The sequence below is a fragment of the Micromys minutus genome (assembly GCF_963924665.1).
Source record: "Micromys minutus genome assembly, chromosome: 29".
NCBI lineage: Eukaryota > Metazoa > Chordata > Mammalia > Rodentia > Muridae > Micromys > Micromys minutus.
This window is the reverse complement of record NC_137964.1, coordinates 10,326,105-10,350,442: the sequence shown is the minus strand read 5'-3', so window position 1 is coordinate 10,350,442 and position 24,338 is coordinate 10,326,105. Positions and strand designations below refer to the sequence as shown.

At 47.7% G+C, this 24,338-nt stretch overlaps 1 protein-coding gene across 3 annotated transcripts in view; it reads right to left on the bottom strand.

The window, feature by feature from the left end:
- The window catches only part of ARHGEF18 (Rho/Rac guanine nucleotide exchange factor 18), a gene marked incomplete at its 5' end in the record, with an annotated part of 90,796 nt that overhangs the window by 12,599 nt on the left and 53,859 nt on the right, over positions 1–24,338 (bottom strand). For 2 of the 3 annotated variants that reach the window (XM_080940650.1, XM_080940651.1), the window contains 8 exons: positions 2,336–2,412; positions 3,778–4,026; positions 6,381–6,498; positions 10,014–10,139; positions 11,956–12,206; positions 15,834–15,974; positions 16,121–16,233; positions 17,894–18,035. In XM_080940650.1, the coding sequence (XP_080796776.1) occupies positions 2,336–2,412; positions 3,778–4,026; positions 6,381–6,498; positions 10,014–10,139; positions 11,956–12,206; positions 15,834–15,974; positions 16,121–16,233; positions 17,894–18,035 (1,217 nt within the window). Of the gene's footprint in view, positions 1–2,335; positions 2,413–3,777; positions 4,027–6,380; positions 6,499–10,013; positions 10,140–11,955; positions 12,207–15,833; positions 15,975–16,120; positions 16,234–17,893; positions 18,191–24,338 lie in introns of all 3 variants that reach the window. The other variant, XM_080940652.1, reaches the window with a different exon arrangement.

Below are 24,338 nucleotides of genomic sequence, written 5' to 3'. Positions count from 1 at the left end.
GGTTAAAGGCATGTGCCACCACTGCCTGGCTGCCAGACTCTTGTAATTCATATATCGAGGTCCTAAGCCAAAGTACCTCAGAACATGAGGGTGTATAGAGAAAAAGGACCTTTAAATATAGAATCATGTTAAACAAGGTTTGTTTTTATAGTGGTCCTAATCCAATAATTGGTATCCTTATAGGGCTGTAAGATTAGGCCAGGTATAGTAGCAAAGGCCTGTCACCCCAACACTTGAGGTTTGGAGATAGGAAACTCAGAAGTTCGAGGCCAGTCTCAGCTAAATAGATGAGTACCAGGGCTAACCTGGGCTACATAATACCCTGAATTCATAAACCATGAGATGACAAGTGTGTGCCATCATGCCCAGCTTGGATGATTTTGTGTGTGTGTGTGTGTGTGTGTGTGTGTGTGTGTGTGTATGCGTGCACGTGCGTTTTTTTAAGAAAGAACTCCTGGAACAAACATTGGGTATCTGTGGCTGCATTTCTGGGGACTAAGACAGACATGTGACACAGTATCTGAGATACAAAGTGATCCATATGGTGATCATAAAAGGAGGCAGGAAGACAAGAGGGTCTGGGAAGATGGTGGTGTTTGCGTGTTTCCTGGAAGCTTAGGGCCCAAGTGGTTCAAGTCTATTACTGTCCCAAAGTCTCCTGACAATATGAGGGGGGCCCACAGCTATCATAGAAGGCATCAGTGCTTTCTGTGAGACTGGTGGCATAGAGGTGTGCCGGGCTAAACAGCATTGGTAATGAAATCATCTGACCCAGTCTGTGGAGAGGTGGGATGGGGTGACAAGGGATGGGAGAGTTCTGAAGTGCTTTAAGGTCAACATACCAACCATGGCAGTGTTTCCCACTCTGAGCCTGAGGGGACAGATCAACAGATGGGATCTTCCACTGCAAGAGATCCCTTTTCTGCCCTATAAAACACTATGTCCCCGGTCTTGGCACAACCACCACTCCTACAGAGACTGTCATCCTTGACTTTGATTAAAGGATAGTTTGCTTTTGGCGGGATTGTCTTTTGTTTACGTATTGCCTCTTTCTATCCCGATTTAACACTCTGTGCCCAGAACCTGGGAGGGCTTGGGGCTCTTTGGTGAACCTCTCCTCACTTCCTTCAGCCATCTTCCTCCTTTCTCTGACACCCATCCATGGAGGGCTTACTCAGGGGCTGGACACTTGCCTGTTCCGACAAGGAACCTCTAGGTCTTTGTGTCTTTTGTTCTTTGTCCATGTGAATAGTTCAAATCCCAAATGGTCCATGTAGTTGTGCCACATTAGCTCAGTTTAAGGTCCTTCTCTTCACCCTACCCCCGTCCCGTTCTCTACAGACCTCCTGAGCAGCAGCCTTTCACTATTTGCCTCACCAGTGTGTTAAACGTCTACACGCCAAGGTGAAGCTCTTTTGGCCAGACCCTGGAGTCTGAGTACCCGGGGATACTGGGCAGCAGGAGAGCCACAGAAGTGGTGAGGACGGGAAGACTGAGAATGTTACACTTTGGGCTAGGGGCTAATCAGGCAGCAGCCTCGCCTTTTCTCCCTAGGCTCAGTTTATAGGCCAGCCCCAGCCCCTTCCCCACATCCTGGTATAGAGAATATGTCTGTGAATCTGTAAGGGACTCCTTGGGTACTCCAGGAAGAAAGTGCTTGACTCTAGACCAGACACTCCCCACTATCTCCAACCTCAGGGCAAATGCTGGCATCTCTGCTGCCATGGGCGGAGTCAGACATCGGGTTTCAGAGTCACTAAAGACTCCCCAGGGGCCATTCTCACTTCCTCAAAGGTTTACATACCTCAACTAGATGTGCTCTTTCCCTCATATCTTCCAAGTGGAACATTCGTACCCTGGAATTCTGTCCCTCTGGTCTGCCACCCAGAACTCAGAGACAGCTTATGTGAACTCTAATACTCCCCTTTCCTCTAATACCTATAAAAAATGGTCCCTGTTCTGCCTCTTGAGGCTGAACTCTGTTTAGAGCCTTCTCCACCCTACCAATTGTCGGTACGCGTATGGCATTACTAATTCTTTTAATAAACTTCTAACCCGATGACAATTTACCCCGGTGTACTGCTTGAGGCCTTCCCATCTGAGACCTTACAGTGAGAGTCAGCGTCATACGAGGGAACAAGACAGGGATTTATTCTTTGCAAGTACTACTCCTGACTGGCTAGAACCTTCTGGAAGGACCCTGATGAGGCGGCGTGCCTCAGTGTACTCTCCTACCTGTGTTTCTTCTCTGTGTTTTGTCATGGACACCCCTCTTCACTGGGCCCACCCCTGTATTGTCCAGCAGGTAGGACCCTTGAGGACTTTAGACACATACCACAGAAGCAAAGACATATTTCTGATCCTTTTCTTGCAGCAGCAAAAACACATCGGTCAACAGGACAGCAAGGACATCTGCAGAGACCAGCACACAAAGGAGTATCTTAGTGGTCACATGTCCAAAGGGGCCTGGGACAGCTTAAGCACCATGATGCTTCAGCTTCTTGTTCCTCCAAGTTCCAGTTCCCACTCACCCCGTTCCAAAGTTCCTGAGCTTTGAGATTCAGCATCAGTGAACGCCAGAGGCTCTCCTCAGACGGCCCCTTCAGTGGTTCCTGCTCAGACTGTTCAGGACTCGAGCCAGAGCCCCAGTGTACCATCCGGTTCTTTCATTAGGGATTCATTTTTTATTGTGTGTATGTGTGTGTGTGTGTGTTTGTGTGTACGCATGTGTGTATGAATGTGTGTGTGTGTGTGGTTTTGGTGTGTGTGCGTGCACATATGCATGTGTGCCCACAGTAGGGGTTGATATGGAGTATCTTCCCTGATCACTTACTTTTTAAAATTGGTTTATTTTGTGAATTATTAGTTGTATGCTTCTACCACATGTGTGCCACAGGCATCTAACTCAGGCTGTTTGGTATGGCTACAATACCAGTGGACAGTGAGCTATCCTGTCAGCTCTCAACCCAAGTCTTTAGACAGGGTCTCACTGAACCGGAAACCCACTTGTTTGGTTAGGCTGGCTGGCTGGCCAGTTAGCTCCAGGAATCTGCCTGTCTCTGCCCTACCCCAGCACTATGGTTACAGGCACGGGCCACCAAGCCTGGCTGGGATCAGCCCAGGCCAGCGTTCTTTGTTGAAATGGACTTCTCTTTCTGCCCCAGGGCATATCTTGCCTACACAGATGCAGGCTGACCTCAGGCTCTCTAAATCCCAGTCCTGTCCTTGCTTAACGGTGAGCATCTCTCGCAGTGAGAGTTTTGCACATGAAGGGGGCCTTTTCCTCTTCTCTTTTGAGACTGGGTTTCATGGATCCTACTCTGGACTCAAACTTGCTATGTAGCTGAGGACAACCTTGAATTCTCAGTCTTTGTGCTTCTGCTTCTCTAGAGCTGACTGCCACTACACTCAAGTTTACTTGGTGTTGGAGACAGAACATGAATATCATGAATGTCAAAGCATTTAACAACAGGCCTATAACCCTATCCCTGGAGGAGCCATTTCTGAGAATCTTGTCTGAATTAAACCCTTCCTCTGTCCGGCCCTCTGTAGTCTACAGGCTCATTTAGACTTGAAAACACTCAAGTGTTGCAAGTTTGGCTGTGTTCCCATCTCTTAGCTTGGTGACAATTCAAGATGGAACAAGAATCTAAGATCGAGCCCACCCAGCATTCTAAGATGGTGCCTTCCACTCTAACATACCAACCAGAACTGCAAGGTGGTGTCATATGGATCCAATATGAAACCCACTAGAGGTGGCCAGAGACAGAAATGTACCTTTCAAGCGCCCTGACGTGGACTTCCAGCACAGGGTGCCTTCCATGTGGAGCTGGCGCCGCAGCATGTCCTCCTTTCGGAAGGTCAGCCTGTTTTTGAGTTTGCTGGATGACTTCGCGTCCATCTTGGCTGCGATCTCCTTGAGGCGCTGGTCCTTCTCATACTCACTGACTTTGGCGTCCACTTGTGAGATGATGTCTTTGATGAGGTTCAGGGCCTGGCTCAGGTCTTTGTAGTCCTCAGTGCCAGCTGTTATACATAAGCAGAGGTAGCACCACACTCACAAACACAACGGAAGTTGATGTGCTGTATCTGGATCTATGAGTTATGATTCCTAGGGCCACTGCCCAGAGAATTACAGGCCTGCAATACCACCCTTAGCTAGTTTTGTTCTGTTGGTTTTGAGACAGGGTCTCTCCGTATGTCCTGGCTGTTGTGCAGCTCACAGAGATCCATCCGCCTGCCTCTGCCTTGAGCTGGAACTAAAGGCTTGAGCCACTATTCCTGACCTGTACTTTATTTGTTGTTGTTGAGGCAAGTCTTGTTCTGAAGCCCTGGCTGGCCCAGAATTCAGCATCCCTCAGACTGGCCTCAAACTTGCAGAAGACCTTCCTACCTCTGCCTCTCGAATGTTAGGATTACAGGCATGTGCCACCATGCTTGGCTTAAGAGTTTAGCTTTTGCGCAAATGCAAAAGTTAAGGTTTGGTGGTTCAAATGGCATAAACTATCCAGCACAGCATACAAACTCCTACCATATTATAAACAGACCCCTCAAGTCCTTTAGCTCTTCATGAAAACCTTCCTTTTACCTCCTGCCACCACCAAGAGAAGGCCCCTCCCACCTGAAGGACACAGTAGGTGAAGGGACTCTAGCCAGCCAGAACATGGCAAACGTGGCTTTGGCAGCTCTTGCCCTTCTCTCCCCATTCCCTCTGCCTTTCTAAAAACCATTAAATAACATCCCTAAAGCTAGCCACAAGTATTTGGCCACTTCTTCCTCTTGAGCCTGACTACCAAGGTCCAGCTTTCAAAGTACTGAAGTTTAGCAATCACAAGCCCCTTGGTGGCTGCTCTAACTTCATCCTAACACATGTGTTCTCCCCTTTACCTCTACATACTTCCATTGCCTATGGACCACAGCTGTTTCCTCTCTATCCATAGACATTCCTTTGTCCCTCCAGGAAAAATATCCTTTTCCCCTTTTCCTAGTTCCCTTCCCCTTCTCTCTTATGCTCTATCTCCTGTCTCTGTCTCTTATCTCTGCCCTTTGTCCCTCTGGGGCAAATAAATCTCCTTGTTTGGGGAACTTGGTCTTAAAGTGTCTTGAGCTGATTGATACCAGTCTCTTTAGTAAGGAAACTTGTTATTTTCACATGGCCCAAACCTACCAGAAACATGGAAAGGAGTGGTCACCACGCTGGACCCCCAAGAACACTTGGAATGCTTTCTGACCTTTTTACTGTGTTCTCTGTGGCTATCAGCATGTCATCCTTTCTTCTGAGTTTTGAATCAGGATCTCATAATGTAGCCCAGGCTGGTGTAGAACATGTGGATCTTCCTGCCTACGTGCTGTGTAGCAATTTCCTCTGAACTGAAACATTCTATCCTGGAGGGAAGCTGTTAAAACTCAGAAAGTAAACAACTCACAAGTCTCAGGAAAGTCCCTGAAACTCACCAGAGTCACACAGTTGGTCTCTCTAAGATTGTATAAGCAATAAGAATTGCCAAGGAGAGGAGACTCTCCAACGGCTTTAGCTGTCTGCAAGATGTGCAGAAAACTCCAGGTATTCAGTTTTCTTGAGTCCTAACCCATGCTGGAGTGGTTTTTGGTGAAGCAGGTGCCTTTGAGTCACTGCTACTCCTACAAATAACTACATAGCCATATTCTTAAGTACCCTCAACAAAGTTATTGGCTTATCAAGTTGTACTGTGGTGGTAGGTTATATTGGTCTATTGTCTGTTACCAAATCCTATCTGAGTTGACATTTAATATCACACAACATTAGGCCTCTGAGTGTTGGAAGCACATCTGTGCCCCCTACACACAGCTCATATTGCCCTGGCCATTTAACATAAGACCTTTCTTCTTTCCCTTTATCTTCTTTCGTTTCTTTCTTTGTTACTTTCTTTTCTTCCTTTAACGTTTAATTTTAATTTTTACAATTTTATTTTACATTTATAGGTATTTTACCTGCATGTATTCACCATACATATAGTGCCTATGGAGGGCATCAGAACTGGTATTATCTATGATTGTCACCATGTGAATGCTAGAACTCAAGTCTGAGTCCTCTGGAAGAGCAGCTGTTCTCTTAATGGCTGGGCCATATCCAGTCCCAGAAATCATTTAATTACTCCGAAACCATCTTGTTTTCATCTAGCTTATGTCTAGTTTAGAGATACTGACCTGGGACCTGTGTTGGTCCAGCATTTGCTATGGGCAGAGGCTCACCTAGTTCCTCTCTTCCCGTGCTGAGTGCCTGGCACCCAGTATAGGGGATTATAAGAGGTAACCTGGCCAGTCCATTGATGAACTCCAGAGTTGGTGGGCTGAGGCACCAATCCACCCAGACCCAGGGGCAAGGCAGAGGGTATTCCCACCTTCCGTGTTCTGGATGATGCGTTCCACTAGCACCGGGTACTTGGTTATACGCTGTGTGACCAGAAGGATACACTCCTGCACTCCCAGCCGTCGCACAATGGAAAAGTTGCCAATTTTCTGTGAAAGAGGAAACAAACAGCTTATTTGAATTTTTTTTCTCCCTTCTTCAATTTTTTTTTCTTTTGGTATTTTTGAGACAGGGTTCTCCATGAGACCCTGGCTTTTCTGGAACTCAAGAGATCTGCCAGCCTCTGGCTCCCAAGCTGTGATTAAAGGCATGCACCACCAATCCTGGCTCTCCTTCTGTCTTCCCTCATTCCTCTGTCTTTCCCACTCTCCTTCCTTCCTTCCTTCCTTCCTTCCTTCCTTCCTTCCTTCCTTCCTCCCTTCTTTCACCTTCCTTAACCTCTTGTATTTGAGTTTGAACCCAGAGCCCCAAGCATGCTGAACAATACTCATTATTAAGCTCATCTCAAGACAGACACAGTTTGATGATTATTGGCATGTACTTATACCAGCCAGCATGTTCCTTTTTAGGGGGTTCTGTATGAGTGTGTGATCACACACCGGAAGAGGGCATCAGGATAGTGTTCTCTGCCACTTTTCACCTCAGTCTTTTTCTTTCTTTCTTTCTTTCTTTCTTTCTTTCCTTCCTTCTTTCTTTCTTTCTTTCTTTCTTTTTTTTTGAGATATTGTCTCAGACTGAAGACCAGGCTAGCCCCTTAATTCTGGGATTAGAAGCTTATACTACCATGCCTCTTGAGATAGTCTCTTTTGAACATGAGTTTCTGTTTGTTCCTTTGTGTTGTTTTTGCTTTTTGTCAAAGCTAGATGGTAGAAAGCCTCAGTGATTCTCCTGTCTTCCCCCAACTCCACAACAGTGTTGGGGTTACAGGCATGTGCTTGGGACAGGCTTGTTCTGGGACACACACTTCAAACTGATCGCTGAGCAGCAAGCACTAAGAACGGCTAAGCCAACTCTCGAGTCCTTTGTGTTTTTTGATACAGTTTAGATTTTGAGAGATTTTCTGCATTACCTAAAGCCGAGGACTTGGACTACTAGGTTCAGCTTTCTGTTGAATCAGCTAAAACATCTCAGGCCAGGGGCTCTTGCCCTTTCACCTTTGTTCTGACCCTTTTCTTTTTGATACTACCCTCAGAGATCACCTTCTAAATAAAACAAAAAGGCTTTAGATGTGTAGACACTCAGTGAAATAGTCAAAGAGGTACTTAAGCCAGGTGTGGTGGGGCCTGCCTAAAATTCTAACACTGGGAGGCCAAGGCAGGAGGATGTAGAGTTTGGAATAGCCGGACTACAAAGCAAATAAAAATGAGGGTAAAAACAGTAAGGCGAGGGTAGTGCAATGCGCAGTCCAACATCTGGAACTCACAGCAGAAGGATCCGTAATTTTGGGTTAGCCTGTGCTACAGAGAAAGTTATAGAGGAGGCTGGGATATTTAGGCAAGATTTTGTCTCAAATGAAGATAAAAGGCTCAAGACATGGCTCAGTAGTTAAGAGCCCTTAACTGTTCTTAAAGGTCCCACACAGTGACTCACAATCACTTTTACCTCCAATTCTAGGAGATCTGATTTCTGGCACAGATACACCAACATAAATATAAAAGTTAAAAAAAAAAAAAGACAGGCTGGGTATGAAATGATGTTTCTGTAATCTCCGCACTTGGGAGGTGGCGGCAGGACTTCAGAGTCATTCTGGGCCACAAAGTGAGTTCAAGGATACCCTAGGCCACGTTAGAAACTGCTTCAAAACAAAACAAAAGAACAAAACAAGAAAACAAACAGGGAGGGAAGACATAACCAGTTATGGACTAATTCTGAGGAACACAAATTGGATATCCAGTGTGTATTCACACTTGTGTACACACAAACCCTGATCCTTGATCCTGGCTGACAACTGGTATAGCAGAACTCTCAAGACTGGCTCTCTGGTGACTCCCGATTAACTAAGAACCAAAGTGGCACTTAAACCTGTTTTCTGTGGGGACTGTGGGGGCTGAGGGGGCTGTGGGGGCTGAGGGGGCTGTGGGGGCTGTGGGCAGCTCTTTGTACTCTGCATAGCATGTTCTACGTTCTAGGGACTGTTTTCCCTGCTCTTATGAGAGACGGAACTGGGTCAGCAAAGGTGACAGCGGCCTCCTCCTCCTTCATTTTTGAGACAGGGTTTCTTTGTGTTCCTTTGTAGACCAGGCTGGCCTCAAACTCAGAGACCCACCTGACACTGCCTCCTGAGTGCATGGATGAAAGGCACGTGCCACCAGCTCCCTCCAACCCCCTCCTTAAGGCCAGGGTCACATGTCGCCCAGGTTGCACTCTATGTAGCTTAGGATGACCTTGAACTTTTTTTTTTTAAGATTTATTTAATTATTTATTATATAAGTACACTGTAGCTGTCTTCAGACACACCAGAAGAAGGCATCAGAATCAGATCTCATTACAGATGGTTGTGAGCCACCATGTGGTTGCTGGGAATTGAACTCAGGACCTATAGGAAGAGCAGTCAGGGCTCTTAACCACTGAGCCATCTCTCCAGCCTCTAATCCTCCTGCTTTTACTTTCTTAGCACTGAGATGACTTACACCTGTTTTGTTTTTAGTGTTTTTTTGGTCCGCCTTCCTTCCTTCCCTCCCTCCCTCCCTCCCTCCCTCTCTCCTTTTAAAACACATATGTACTTAGTCTTGTGTATATGTGCCCCTGTGTGGAGGTTAGAGGACGACTTTAGAATCAGTTCTCTCCTTCCATCACAAGATGAAAATTAGGTCGTCAGGCTTGGTAACAGCCAAGCATCTTTACCATCAGCTACATCAACATCTCAGTATCATGTCATAAGCAAGCCCTGAGGGTCACAGGGACCAGCCAGAGCAGAAAGGTTTAAGGGAGTACATGCCTTACAGAACTCTAGGAAGATGCCCATAGCTCTGAACGGCGGTTCCTCGGTGGGTCAATGCCTCAGAAGGACCCACATGGCTGGGTGTTATGGCATGAGCCCGTAATTCTATCGTGAGGTAACCAGAACTATATACTGCTCTCAAGAGTGAGGTCTGGGGGATGTAGCTCAGTTGGTGGTGTGCATGAAACCCTGGGTTCCATCCCCACGGGTGCATAAACTGGACAGAGGCAGGAGGATCATGAATTCAGGGTCATCCCTGGCTACACAGAGGTTTATGATCAGTATGGACTCCGTGAGAGCCTGTCAGCAAGATCCATGGTGGTACACCCCAGTCACCACAGACCTTGGAAGGCTGAGGCAGGGGGATCCGAAAGTTTGAAGCCAGACCAGGATACCTAGTGAGACCCACATAAAGCCAGGTATGACGGTGCGTGTCTGCAATCACGGCACCTTAAAAGTGAGATGGGAGGCAGAGATAAGAGACTCCCAGAAGCCTCAAGGTCAGCCAGCCTGGTGGAGAACAAGAGCAATACCTCAAACAAGGCAGAAGAGAAGAATCGACATCCAAGATTAGCCTGTGGCATGCTAGAGCATGGTACATGTGTGTGTCCATACAACCCTCCCAAGACATCCACATCCCCTCATATACACAAACACAGAAATTTTGTGTGTGTGTGTGTGTGTGTGTGTGTGTGTGTGTGTGTGCTTTGTTTTTGTTTTTACCTTGATTAAGTTTTGAAACTTCTTGCTCTGCTGCAGCAGTAACTTGTAGTGACTGACCGCATCATTGTGGCCGCTACAGAACACACCGTATTTCTCCTTCATTCTCTCCCCCGTTTCTCCTGAGAACTGAGGGGGAAAGAAGACGGAAAAGTTAGCAGAATGTGAACTCTGAATGCTTCTGTCTGGCTCCTCTGCTAATGCTCAGAACTGTACTTTTCCTGACCATTCCCTCCCAACGCCTCCCTGGCCTGGAGCTTACTGGGCGCCTCAGTGCAATGTACACGGAGGTCAGAGAACTGTCTTGAGCTCCGCCTGTCCCCATTCTCCAGGTGCTTCTGGTCCACACTGTCAAGTGGCCTAATCTACTGCTACAGACTGTGTCCTAAAAGTAAAATTTCCCTTTCATAGCCACTTTCTGCAATGAGTACGGTATGGTTTCTTTCTGGTTTGGTGATGGGTTTTCTTAGGCTGTGAGGCTGGCTTCAGACTCTTGACCCCAGTCCCTCAGTCCACTTGTCCTGGGATCAGAAGGCAGCGTGTGCCTGTAACCGCAGTGCTGGGAGGCTGGAGCGGGGGCGGGGAGGACGGTAGGGGCTCCTTGGGCAGCTAAACAGTCAGCTCTAGGTTCCTTCAAAGACCCTGCCCCAGCCTGGCATGGTGGCGCACACCTTTAATCCCAGCACTTGAAAGCAGAGGCAGGTGGATCTATGGAACTGGTTGACACTACAAGTTCCAGGACACCAGGGCTACATAGAGAGATAGACAAATAAAAATAAAACACATGGAATCAAAATAGGAGTAAAAAGTAGAAAAGGAAAGGAAGAAAGGAAGGGAGGGAGGGAGGAAGGAATAGGGCTGTCAGGAAGACTCAGTAGTAAAGACACTTGCTCTTAAGCCTGATGACCTGAGTTTGATCCCTAAGATCGACATGGTAGAAAAGGACCAATTCCTGAAGATTGTCCTCTGACTTCCTCAGGTAAACCATGGCACATGCATGGTCACACATATGATAATGATCTTCTTATTCTTATTCTCTCTCACCCCCCCTTCCTTCCTTCCTCCTCCTCCTTCTTCTTCTTTTTTTTCAAGGCAGGCTTTCTCTGTGTATCCCTGGCTGTTCTGGAAGGCTCTGTAGACCAGGCTGGGCTCAAACTCAGAGATCCACCTACCTCCTGAGTAATGGGATTAAAGGCTTGTGCCCTAGCTGCCTGGCTTATAAATGATTATGATGGAGGACACCTGACATCGACCTGTGGCCTCAGCAGGCACCTGCACTGCTACGCATATACTACCCCTAGCTGCTAGGAACTGGAGACATAATAAAGTGTCTGCCTAGCATACCGAAAGCACTGGCCACAGTCCCTAGCATAAACTGGGTATATGGGACATCAGTAATCCTAGCACTCAGGAGTCAAGAGGATCATTTCAAGGTTCAAGCGAGGTGAGCTACAAGAGTCCCTGTCAGAACTTCCTGTCTCCCACAAAATCCAACAAGATACCAACCAACAAGACAAAATCATACTTTTTTTTTTCCTTTTGAGATAGGATCTCTAGGCCCCAGGAAGGACTTCAAGGCACCATGTCCCGCTATGTCAACGATGAAGACATCGATGAACTCCTGATCCTCCCAAGTAGCAGAAACCAGCATGCCTAGTATGCTGTGCGAGGGATGACACTCAAGGCTTTCTGCATGCCAGGCAAGAGCTCCACCAATGAAGGTAGATCCCTACCTGAGAATGCAATTCTGAACAGTGTTTAGGTATGTTTGATTGCCGTTCCAGGCTTGGGGTTCCTAAGATATGGGGCAATATCTGTACAGAAGCTGGCACTGTGTGCTTTCTGGGAGGCTGGGCATGTAATATGCCAGAGCCACCATCTTATCATCAGAGAGAAGGAAGACAGGGTGAAGAGGGGTGTGGCCCATCCTGGTCACAGCACCTACCTGCTGAACCAGGACATCTCCGATCTTCTGGATGACATAATTCCGATCACTGCCCTCCTCTAGGAACTCCTGCCGGCGCTCCTTAAGGCGGGCGAGGAAGTGGCTGTGCATGTCCAACAGGTCATCAGCGCACGGGAACAGGCGGCTGACTGCCTGGCCGCTGAACTGCAGCTCCTCCTGCAGGGCTCTGGAGTATACTTTCAGCATGATCTTTAGTGTGCGCACGTGATGCGCCTCTGTCTGCATCAGCTCTGCAGGGACACAGGTGTGGGAAGATTCACCCATAGCTTCTGTGGGCCTGCGCTCCTGGATCGACCCTGCCAGCTCTCTGCCCAAGTCCCTGCCCCTAAGGCTGAGCCCATGTACTCTCCTCCCTTTTTTTGTGTGTGGTACATGTGTATACATACATACATACGTATACACACACACACACACACACACACACACAAGTGCATATGGAGGCTGGGGCTAAAGGTCAATGTTTGGTGTCTTCCCTGACTGGTCCCCATTAAAACTTTGTTCCTCCCTTAGGCTGCGCCTGGTGATGCACATGTTCAATCCCAGCATGCCTGAGGCATCAACAGACTGATCTCTGAACTCAAGGGTAGCCTGGTCTACATAGTGAATTTTAAGCAATTCCAGGGTTACACAGTGAATCTTTTCCTCTTAAAGAAAGAAAAAAAAAAAGGTGGCATGTAAAGAGAGAAAGGAAAAAAAAAAGTGGCATGGTAAGGAGAGAGATTGCTCAGTGGTTAGAGCACTTGCTGCTGCTCTTACACAGGACCAGGGTTTCGTTCCTAGCACCCATGAGCAGGCCCACAACCATCTGTAATTCCATTTCCAGGGCATCTGCTGTTCTCTACTAGTCTCTGTCATTACCTGCATACCATATGGTACACAAACGTATACTAAGCCCCTCCCATGTGATATAAAATAATAAATATTTTAAAAATTATATTAGGAATAGAAAAATAGGATTACAGAGATGGCTCAGTCGCTAAGACTATTGGTTGCTTTTCCAAAGGACCCTGGTTTGATTTCCAGCACCTGCACAGCAACAACCCTCTGCAACTCCAGGCATTCTTGCGGCACCGGGCACATAAGTGGTTGGGCCCAGGCACACATGCAGGAGAAAGCACGCATATATATTAAAAGTTTCATGCCTATGTTGGTAAAAGTGCTCATTCCCAAGCCCGACGACTTGAGTTCAATCCCTAGGAGCCATAGGATAGGAGAGAATCACCCCCCACAAGTTGTCCTTTGACCTCCATTCCCACATCACGGTACACGCACCTTTTTCTTCTGTGTCTGCACACATGCAAAGCCCAGAAGAGGATGCCACGGGCATCCCCTCTGTGGATCATGTTATGTTTGGCTATGCTGGTTCATGGAGTGCTAACAGTCCTCTCGTCTCTCTGCTCCTGCCTGAGGCAGGCTTCAGGAGGAATGCATGGCCATGCCAGCCTCTCACAGGGCAGCTGAGATCCAGCTCAGGTTTTCATCCCTGTGTAGCAAAATCCTCCAAGCCACTTCCCCAGCTCGGCTTGCAGGGCGGCAGAGCCCAAAGGATCCTCGAATCTGCAGTCCCCTCCCCCATACTGCGCCATCCACGTGCTTGTGTTGTTATGCCCAGTTTTTGCACATGGGTGCTGGGATCTGAGCTCAAGCTCATGAGACAGGCATTTTTACCAACCATGCCACACCTCCAGCCTTTGCTTCTTCCTTTTCTTTTTGGACACCGAGTCTTGGGATTGGAGCCACAGCTAAGTGGCACTAGCCTCACGTACATATGGGGCCCTAGGTTCTAGCTCGGTCACTTCATAAACAGCAAAATGAACAAGCGGAAAGAAGGAATAGTCCTGACGTAGGTAAGGATGTGCACAAGGCCACGGTCTATCCTCAGCACCTTAAAAAACTGGGTGTGGCACTGTGTTATTGAAGTCTGAGTATGTGGAAGGCAGAGGCTGGAAGGGGCGGAGTTCCCGTGGTCCTCCCTTTCAGAACCGCTAGGGAGCAGAGACACGAGAGACTCCCAAATTTGCTGTGTTGTCTAGGCTGACTGGCTCAAACCGCTTTCCTGCCATAGCAACAGGTGTATCCCATCACACTTGGCCTTTAGCCTTTCTTAATTAGAAACCTCCCTCCCCACAGTGCTGTCTGAGTCTGAAGCCAAAGCAGCTGCAAAACGAGAGAGAAAAAAAAGTTTAGGAATGTGCCATGGACCCTCAATGTCCCAGGAGCCTCTGTCCTGAATGTCAAGAGGGCCACGCTGAGGGACTCCTAGCCTGGGTGGGGGTGAAGCTTGCACGTCTCTGGATATATGTGATCAAACGCAGGCTTCAACGAACCCTGAACTCAATGTCTGCAGTCCATTCATGTGCTGAAATTCAGCCTTTGTGTTATTAAGAGGCAGGGCTGTAGAACTGCTTGCCTTTCATGAACAAGCACCCGGGTTCTACCCTGAGCATCCCAGGGCCCAGGTGTGGTGGACCAGGCCTGTCATCCCAGAACTCCGTCAGTGGAGGCAGGAGGATCAGAAAGAAGTTCAAGGTCATCCTCAGCTACAAAGCAACCCTGAGTCTAGCCTGGGCTATGCAAGAGATCCTGCCTAAAAGAACAAAAAAAAAAAAAAAAAAAAAAACCAAACAAATGAGAAAAAAAGGTGAGCCTCTGAGAAGTTATTAGGTCAGGTAAGGAAAACCTTCATAGATGGGAAAATGTGTTTATTGAATAGAAGTCTGGGCTGACTAGTTGGCTCAGAGAGCAAAGGCGCTTGCCGCAGAATCTTGGTGACCTCAAGTTCAATCTCCAGAACTCACAAAAAGTAGAAAAAGAGAAATGACTCTGTAAATGTCCTCTGACCTCTACCTGTGTGACACACACAGACATGTATACACACACACACACACACACACACACACACGTATGAGTGTGTATGAGGAGGTCTTGAATTTGAGAGCAGGTGGTCAGTGATGCACAGAAGGAATGGGGGAAGAATGAAAATGGCACAGACATACTGTATTCAGGTTTGAAATCCTCAAACTAAAAACCAAAAAAAAACCACTAAAAACCAAAACAACTAAATAAAATGGCAACAACAACAAAATCCAAGAAGGTCAGAGATGAAAACAGTGCTTTGGGTTTGGAATTAACACACATACAAATAAAAGAGGCTCCTGCCTCTTAAGCAGAGGAGGCTGTCTGAGGCTAGGAAGCTGGTCTCACCAAAATTCTGGATGTTTCCGTCTCTAAACGCCACCCTACTGATGCCATTCTGTCCTAGCAGACCGAAGAGATGGAGACAGTCACTAACAAGGGAAGGATGAATCAGCCTGGGCACTTGTCAGGCTGGTTTGCAGGGACCTGTGCTAACAAAACCCTCCCTGGTACAACAGGCAGGGCTGTCCCGGGGGAGCGGATGTGAGGCCAATGGCTGGGCCTCCCAAGAGACTGGGTACATACCTCAGACTCTTAGGTGGAATTAGGGAAAGAAAATAAAAAGGTGCTGGAATTTAACAGAGTTGGTAGAGACCTTGCTTAGCATGCACAAAGCTCTGGCTTCCATTTCTCAAACTGCATAATCAGGCTGGGCAGTGCATGTCTGTAATTCCAAGTACTTGGGAGGTGGAGGAAGTTTAAGGTTATTTAAGGTTTCACGGTCAGTTTGGGGCTATGACTGTCTATCTCGGAAAACAAAACAAAACAACGACAAAATACCAAAGCAAAGCAGGGCTGGTAAGGTGGCTCAGTGGACAGAGGTGTTTCCCGACAGGGCTGGGAGCATGCAGGCGTGCACCACACACAAAACTATTTTTAGGAGAGAACGGGAAGAAAAGAACTGAAGAGTGTGCCGGCGTGGTGGCAGCGTTAGACCTTACCATACAGGACGTCCTGTCTCTTCACCACCTCCTTCTTTTGTTTCTTGGCATATGCTAAATCCACAGACAGGCTCCAGGACTCAGCCTCAAACTCATGGGCATCTGATTCGATCTCACACCTCAGTGAGGCAATGTAAGGATCTGGGGAAGGACAGAAGGCTGTTGGTAAGGCCCACTGCTTGCCGCATCTTCCTGGCCTGTTTATGGACACGCTGAAGTCTCTGGCCTTTCCCAGGAGAGCCGCGAACCATGTGGCATCCCCGGGACAGCAGAGGGACTGACCATACCTTCTATGAAAACAGACTCAGCATTCGAGGATGTAAGTGACAGAGAGTCGTCGGCTGTCTGCTTCAGTTTTAAAAACACGGAGTCTGCTTCATCCATGTCTCCAGCGATTGGTCTGAGTGGGAATGATTGAAATGTTTATTTCACAAAAAGAAATCAGGGCTAGTGAGATGGCTCTGTGGGTGAAGATGCTTCTAAGCCCGGTGACCTGAGTTCAATCCCTGGGTCCCAGCTGCAGAAACCGCAAAAGCGGCTTAAATAGGCATGTGTGGGAACTTGGAATATGTATGGCAAATGGGATTGTTACTCCTCCTAATTAGATGCTTGGAGAACTTTCTGGATTCCAGTAGAACCCTTTAACTTGTCACAGGTTTTAAATCTTTTAAAAAATTAGGAGACTTTTGGGCTAGGGCTACAGTGCAATGTTAGAATGCTGGCCAGGATGCTCAAGGCCCTGGATCCCACCTCCAGTGAGAGGAAGAGGGGGAGGAGCAGGGAAGGAAACCTGGAAGAGGAGGAGAGGAGGGGGGAAGAAGGGAAAGAAGCGGAGAAGCATAATTTGGAATTCTAGGTGAGTCCTCAGAGAGACCACATTAGGGGGAAAAGCCTGAACCGCTGACTAAAGCTAGTTTAGGCTGGTTCCATGTATCAGCTGGTGGTGCAACTGTAACACATGTAACAAATGCGCTGCACAGGCTTAATGACAGCGGCAGCTGTGTCTGTGCGTAGTGCAGGAGGGAGTCTGGAATCTGTTACTTGCTACATCTTCGGGAAATTTAAAAATATTTTAGCAGCTAGGGGTGTGGCAAAGCGCATGCTCAGCTACTGATGATATACTAAGATGACTCAGTAAGTCTGTGCAGGAGGACCCAGTTGCCCTCCCTTGCTGGTCACTTCCAGGACGCACAGCCTCACAGCAGTAAGTAATAGGAGAGAAATGTTTTACAAAAGGGAAACAGTATCAGCTCCTTTCCCCAGCTCCTCTTCAGTGAACATAACCGTTACGTTATGCTGTGGCTTTAATTCAGTGCTTCTGGGCCTGTACTGATAGCACCATCTCCATGTACTGTAAAGCCAAGAGAGGCACAGACAACTGAGCATGTCTTGGGAACAGGAGTGAGCCCTGTCCGGGATGCCAAACCAGTATGCTCTGCAAACTGCCTCTACCCGCGCTTGAACATAATCAGGTATACACTGGTTTTGCAAAAAAAAGAAAACATAGCCAGGGATTGGTGGCAGACTCCGTTAATCCCGGCACTTGGGAAGCAGAGGCAGGTGGATCTCTGAGTTGACATCAGAACAAGTTCCAGGATGGGACAGGGCTATACAGAGAAACCTTGTCTCAAAAATCAAAACAAAACAAAATACCAAAACCAAAAAGAAAACGCAGGGACTGGGCTGGTGAGCTAGCTCAGCCAGTAAAGTCGCTTGCCCTTAAGACTGATGACTGAGTCAAGTTCAATTCCTGGGTCCCAGACAGTGGAAGGCGAGAACCAACTCCTCAAAGCTGTCCTCTTGACCTCCATGTCTGCTGTGGCACATACGCCCCAACACATACACACAAATAGATAAATACAATCTAGAAAAAACAGGGTTAAGGTCATCCTTGACTACAGTGAGTTCTAGACCAACCTCGGCTTTAAGACTGCTCTGATGACGATAATGATAAATTTTAAACGAACACCAGGATTCAGAAAACGTGCTAATTAATGGACCGTTACCATGGGGCATAAATGAGTTTTTCACACACACACACACACACACATACAGCTTACCCAAGTCGCACCCCAGATCCAGCTGGGCTCGGTGTTGACTGGAGACCCCCTTTCTGAGAGATGGTCATGCCGACATTCCTGGAAGGAGCTGGGCTACTGCCATCAGACAGAAGTGTGTTCTGAGGGTGCTCCTTCAGGGAGGCTGCAACAGAGGCAAACACGGAGCTGGAGCTGAGAAAGTGGGCAGGGTAGCGGAGGTTGCCTGTCCTGAAGCCTCGCTCTGTCTGGGGCCGCAGCACTGACAGGATCTTGGAGGTCAGTAGCTCATTATCCAAGAAGACGTTCTCATTCCATTTCCTGGGGAGAGAGCCGTAGAAGGACAGCTCGGGGTGGCCAGGGAGTGACCCCCGCCTGTCGCCACCCTTAGAGTGTGTGGTCCCCATGCTGGTGTCTGGCACTGTAGCCAGGCTGTGCTGTGCTGGTTTTGATGCCTTGGGTGGGATCCTTCTAGAAAATGAAGCCGTGCCTTCCCCCTGCCGTACTGGCTGCAGCAGCGGGGCTGGTGTGCTGGAAACTAGTCCCTTCCGTGACTGTGTGGTGTACAAATGGCACAGAATTTTCTCTTTGGGCAAAACAATTAAAAAAGAAGAAGAAGAAAGGACTGGCTCTCCCACACTCTGCTCGCTCTTTGCAGGGGGCAGGAGCAGAGGACAGCTTGTGTTCACGGCAAATAATCTGCTATTGGGAGCTGTGCACTTGGCGTGTTTGGCGCAGACACTACACTCGGGATGATAATTGATCTGAGATTGAATGTCAGGATAATGCCAAGACCCACAGACCTGGAGGCATGATGCTGACTTAACTGTGCTCATTGGTCCTGGTGTGGGATGGGATTCTAACATCAGGGTATACCTGAGGCTCATTGCTCTGTTATACGGGGACACACACACACACACACACACACACACACACACACACACACACACACACACACACACGAGTTCTGAACTGCTACTTATTACAACTGCTTACTTTTAGGGTCTGGACAGGAGGACCCATGCACCCATTGATAGAAATGTTTCCCACTGACTGACCCTAATTCCTCAATAAGAGATTCTAGGTAAGTGTTCTACATCTCTTTCTGAGCATCCAAACCCCAACTCCTCGCTGGAGGATTCTAGGCAGGGGTTCTACCCCGAGTCATGCTCCAACCCTCTCAGGATTTATGTGGTTAAGAAAAAGTGCACTTCTTTTTAGTCCCCTTGCCTGCCCTTCCCGTCCATGTGTTGAAATAGCAGGAAGACCCGTGCTGGGTGCTGTTACTGCAATCTCTAGACTCCAAAACCGCTGGCCAGACAAATCTCTCTGTGTCTCTGTCCTGCTCCAGGATAGCCAGGGCTATAAAGAGAAATCCCGTCTTTAAAACAAAACAAGACTAAGGATGCACTGGAAATTTTCTGACAGAGAGGTCATGAAGGAAGCTTAACATCTGAATTACCACCTGCTGCAAATATTTCCAATTTAAATTCATTTATTAATTTTATGTATTTTATTTAGTATTTAAATAATATTATTTATTAAATAAAAAAAATACTTGCTTTTCCCACCTTTGAGACAGGGTGTCTCTGTGTAGCCCTGGCGGGATTGGAACTCAGTAACTGAGAACAGCTTCATATATCTGAAAGCCCTGCCCCCGTCTCCCAAGCACCAGGATCACAGCTGTGTGCCACCATACCCTTTACTGGCTGCGGGAGATGGAACCCAGGACTATATATACTAGCCAAGTGATCTACCAGTGGAGCCATGCCTCCAGCCCTCATAACAACATTCAATGTTTTCATCAGCCCAGTACTGGGGGGTGTCACTGACCACTGTTGTCAAGTCAATGTCTGACAGTTGTTATTATGGCAGATGTTGGCTGCGTAAACGCCCCCAATGCGCACACACCCCTTTACAAACAAACAAACAAACAAAAAAACAAAAAATCATAAATGGAAGTGGCTCAGGTCAGGGCAGGAGTTTCCTGCTGTTCGTATGTCATACCAAACCCCACCCAGGCCGTGATGATTTCAACACACAAATATGGGACAAACCTGAATGGTGGCCTCTGCCGGGCCTCTTAGCACAGCTAGCTAGTTCCTGAACTAAGGTCTGACCCAAAGGTGAACAGACTCTGCTTTCATGCTGTTCAGAGAAGAGAAAGTATAAATACCATCTAGGAATGGTCAGCTCCAAAGAACATTAATAAATATTGCTAATGATAGGCCTTGGGGACATATACCTGTAATCCAACTGCTAGGGAGGATGAGGCAGGAGGATCATGAGTTTAAGGCCAGCCTGTCTCAAAATCAAAAGGACAAAGGGCTTGGAAAGATGGCTCAGCGTTAAGAGTACTTGTTCATGCAGAGGATGCAAGTTCAGTTCCCAGCACATGCAGGGCAGCTTACAACCAACTCCAGCTTCAAGAGATCTGAGACATTCATCTGGCTTCCTTGAACACCACCATATACCTATACACACATACACATACACACACAGAATAAACCACCACACAGCTGTACACACAAACATTATGTACCACTATACACCTAGGACTGCATACACACATAAAGTATTCAAAAAGAACTAGTGAGATGACTCAGTGGATAAAGTCCCTTTGGTACCAATCCTGATGACCTGGATTTGATTCCCTCAATCCTCCGGACCCACACAGTGGAAGGGAACCGCTGATTCCTGCAAGCTGTCCTCTGACCTACACACATGTGCTCGTGCAAACAAGCTTTCCCTCCACCAGTTAAATGATAAAACGAATGAAACAAACAAGAACCAAAAACCAAAGGCTAGAGGTATAATATAGCTTGATGCTCTAGAGCCAGCTGGGCAGCCTCCGGGCCACACTGTCCTGGCTTCTTCACATGGCAGCTATGCCTCTCTGTCTTACACTCTTCTCAGACACAGAGGCTTACAATTCTATAACCCCAGTTCCAGAGGATCTGATCATCCTCTTCCGGCCTCCACGGGGTACCGGCCATGAACTTGGTACACAGGTGCACATGCAGGCAAAACCACAATATCCATTTAAAAAAATGCATTACAGAAACAAACGCTTTACATTGTATCCCACATTACACACAGAGCATTTAGGTATGCTGCGGTACTTTTAGCATTGGTGACAGTTCTTGTTCGGAGGGTTGTTTATTTATGACAGGGTCTCACTATGTAGTCCTGGCCGGTCTTGAAGTTGCTCAAATATCTACTTGCTTCTGCTTTCTTGTGCTGGGATAAAAGGAATGTGCTGCCACACACTGTCCATTCTAATAGTTTATCTTATTGTTATTGTTTGAAGTGCTGCTGTACTGGGGAAACTGAGGTCTCAGTTTGGGTTCACGGTCTCGTTAATAAAAGGACTTTTTTTTAAAATGGACTTGAAGCTCAGAGACGATTTTGTTTTGAGAAAAACAGGGGTGAAGGGATGGCTCAGTGGCTTAGACTGTGTACTGCTCTTGCAGAGGACCTGAGTTCAGTGTCCAGCACACAGTGGGGCAGCTCTCAATGCCCTAACTCCAGCTCCAGCACAGCCAATGTTCTCCTCTGGCCTGCATAGGAACACACACACACACACACACACCATCATCATCATCATTAGACCTGAGGAATCGAGAAAGAGCACTGTGCCTTTTGCAATGGAGGTCAGCAAGCCACTGCATGGTGGAGGGAGATGGAGGGCCTCAGAGGAAAGCTGAAAAGCCCAGAGCAACAGGGAAAGCAAGCTTGGACTTTTGGCTGGTATCCCAAGGAAAAGGAACAAAACTAAGGTCAACTTTCCTGAGGACTCAAAGCTCCACCACAGGCCACACTGAGGGAGGGGCTCCTTGAAGGGATGAGCACATTATCTCATTAGGGGACACTTAGCCTTTCCTTCCCTGTAGCATGAGCCCTAGCTAGGTGAGTGACAACCTAAGCTGGTAAAGAAGATAATGCAGTCCGGGGTGTTTGGATAGCTTATAATGCCAGGCCTCCTCCCGGGGACAGAGGAATAACTTAGATTGTGTTCTAGCTAGACCAGGGGGAAGTAGCTTTATGTTAATGAAGTTTTGATTTAGAAACTAAGAAATAACTTTTCTTCCTAGTGTTGGGGGTGGGGGGTGAGGAACGACAGGACACAACACAACACAGGAACAGATGGACAGGAGGTAGTTTCATCCTCAATGATCTCCAAGGTCCATGTTGGTAGGGATCAAACTCTGGGCCTTGAACAGGCTAGCCAAAATAATAAGTTTCAAGGTCTAGGAGAGAATGTGTCTCAAAGTCAAGGAGGAGGGGCTTGAGAGACTCAGCAGTCAAGACACTCACTGGCTGCTCTTCCAGAGGAACCAGGTTAAGAATTCCCAACCCAAGCCGGGCAGTGATGGTGCATGCCTTTAATCTCTCAGTACTTGGGAAGCAGAGACCAGCACATCTTCGGGTTCAAGGCCAGCCTTGTTTATAGAGCAAGTTCTAGGACAGCCGAGTTCACAGAGCAAGTTCCAGAACTACACAGAAATAAGCCAACGCACAAACAAAACGATTCCCTGACCCACATGATAGCTAACAACCGTGTGACTCCAGCTGTGAGGGGATCCGATGCCGCTTCTGGCCACCTCAGGATGCCACAGAGCACAGGTAAGGCACAGATACAACCACTTGCAACTCCAGTTCCGGAGAATCTGACCCTTTCTCCAGGCCTCCATAGGCTCCTCTACGTAAACAGTACATACACATACAGACATGGAGGCAAACGCTCTTACACATAAAACAAAATAAGTAAGTCTTCAGAAAGATGAGGAGGTGAGTGATTGAGAAGGGATGTTGACCTCTGGCTTCTGTATGCACAAGTGTGAGTACCACATCCACACCCCCACCCCCACCAAAATGCTGCAGTCATACTCATGGGTATACGTGTCAAAGCAATACAAGTATGGGCCATTCCCAGCAGTGCAGGTTGTGGAAGTCAGTAGGAGACACTGCTCAATCATCTACCAACCCTCTGGTCAGAGGATGAGCCCAGTGTGGTCCAGTGAAGCCAGGGAAATGCCATCTGGCTATTGAAGAGGCACAGCCCTGCTCTGGAAGTCAGGTCCAGGTCCAGCAAAAAGGCTCAGTGGGGAAAAGTGCTTGACGCATAAGCCTGATAAACGGTGTGTGAAAAAGCCAAATTTGGGGCTAAAGAGATGGCTTAGTGGTCAAGCAAGAGCTGTTCCTGCAAAGGACCTGGATTTAGTTACCAGCACATACACTGGGTGGTTCGACCCCTTGCTTCCCGGAGCACATACATACCTTCACGTGATTTAAAAGAAAATGAATCTTACGTTGAAAGTTGGCTGTGACACATCTGTGATTTCACCAATCCTATAGCAATATGGGAGGTGGAGGCATTCAGGCCAGCCACCTGGGGTAGGACGCAGAGCGGCAGAAGTCCTGCCTTGCCAAGGTGCAAGGAGAGAACAAACCTCCAGAAGTTTACCCTGCTCTCTACACACATGTAGTGGTGCCCACACGCACATGATAAATAATAAAAACAAAAGTTTAGAAACCAAACTCAAAAGGTTGCTATTTGCATGAATCCACAGACGGGCAATGTCTAGGCTGGACAAGGTCCAGGAAGGTAAACATGAATGGAGTTTTCTTGGGAATGAATGGGTATGGAGTTTTCTTGGAAAGTTATGTTTCATGAACATATACCCCACGTTGGTATTGAACTCCTCATCCTCCTGCCTCTACCTCCTCAGTACAGGGGATAATTGACAGCTGGGGATGGACCCCGGGGCTCGGTGCGTGCACAAGAAATGCTCTACCCACGGAGCTACATTTCCAGCCTTCCTTTGGAAGTTCTGAATGTGATTATGGTCACTGTAAGCATATTAAGAGCCACCGGGCTGTGTACTGAGGTGACCAACTAGGGCGGTATGTGAACTGTGCCTCAATAAAGCTGCTAGGCAAACACACGCAGCTGTGTTGGAAGCTGCCATCTTTCTGATTTGAAGCTCATTCCATCTGCATTAGTCATTCTCCTGGCTGTGGGACAGGAAAACATCTCCTGATGCCTGCTTTCTTAAAGTCGACAGCCATGGTGGGAAGAAAGGGCAGTGTGGGTGTGGTTGGACCTGGCTACATGGGGAAACTTAGCTTGCTGTTGCCTAAAGCCACAAAAGACAATTTGGGGGCTGGGGATGTAGCTTACTTGTCTAATGCTTGCCTAGACTTTAGGAAGCCCTGGGACCTAAATTCCTGGGCTTATCCAATCCCATCATTGAATAAACCAGGCGTGGTACCACTTGCCTGTAACCCCCCCCCCCCCCACACACACACTCAGAAGTTAGAGGCAGGTGGATCAAGAGTTCAAGGACATCCTCGGCTACATAGCAAACTGGAGACCCATCCTAGACTACCTGAGACCCCTTCTCAAAAGGCAGAAAGATCTGATTTGGACGGGCAGTTTGCTTGCCCAGTGGCACTCACAAAAGTC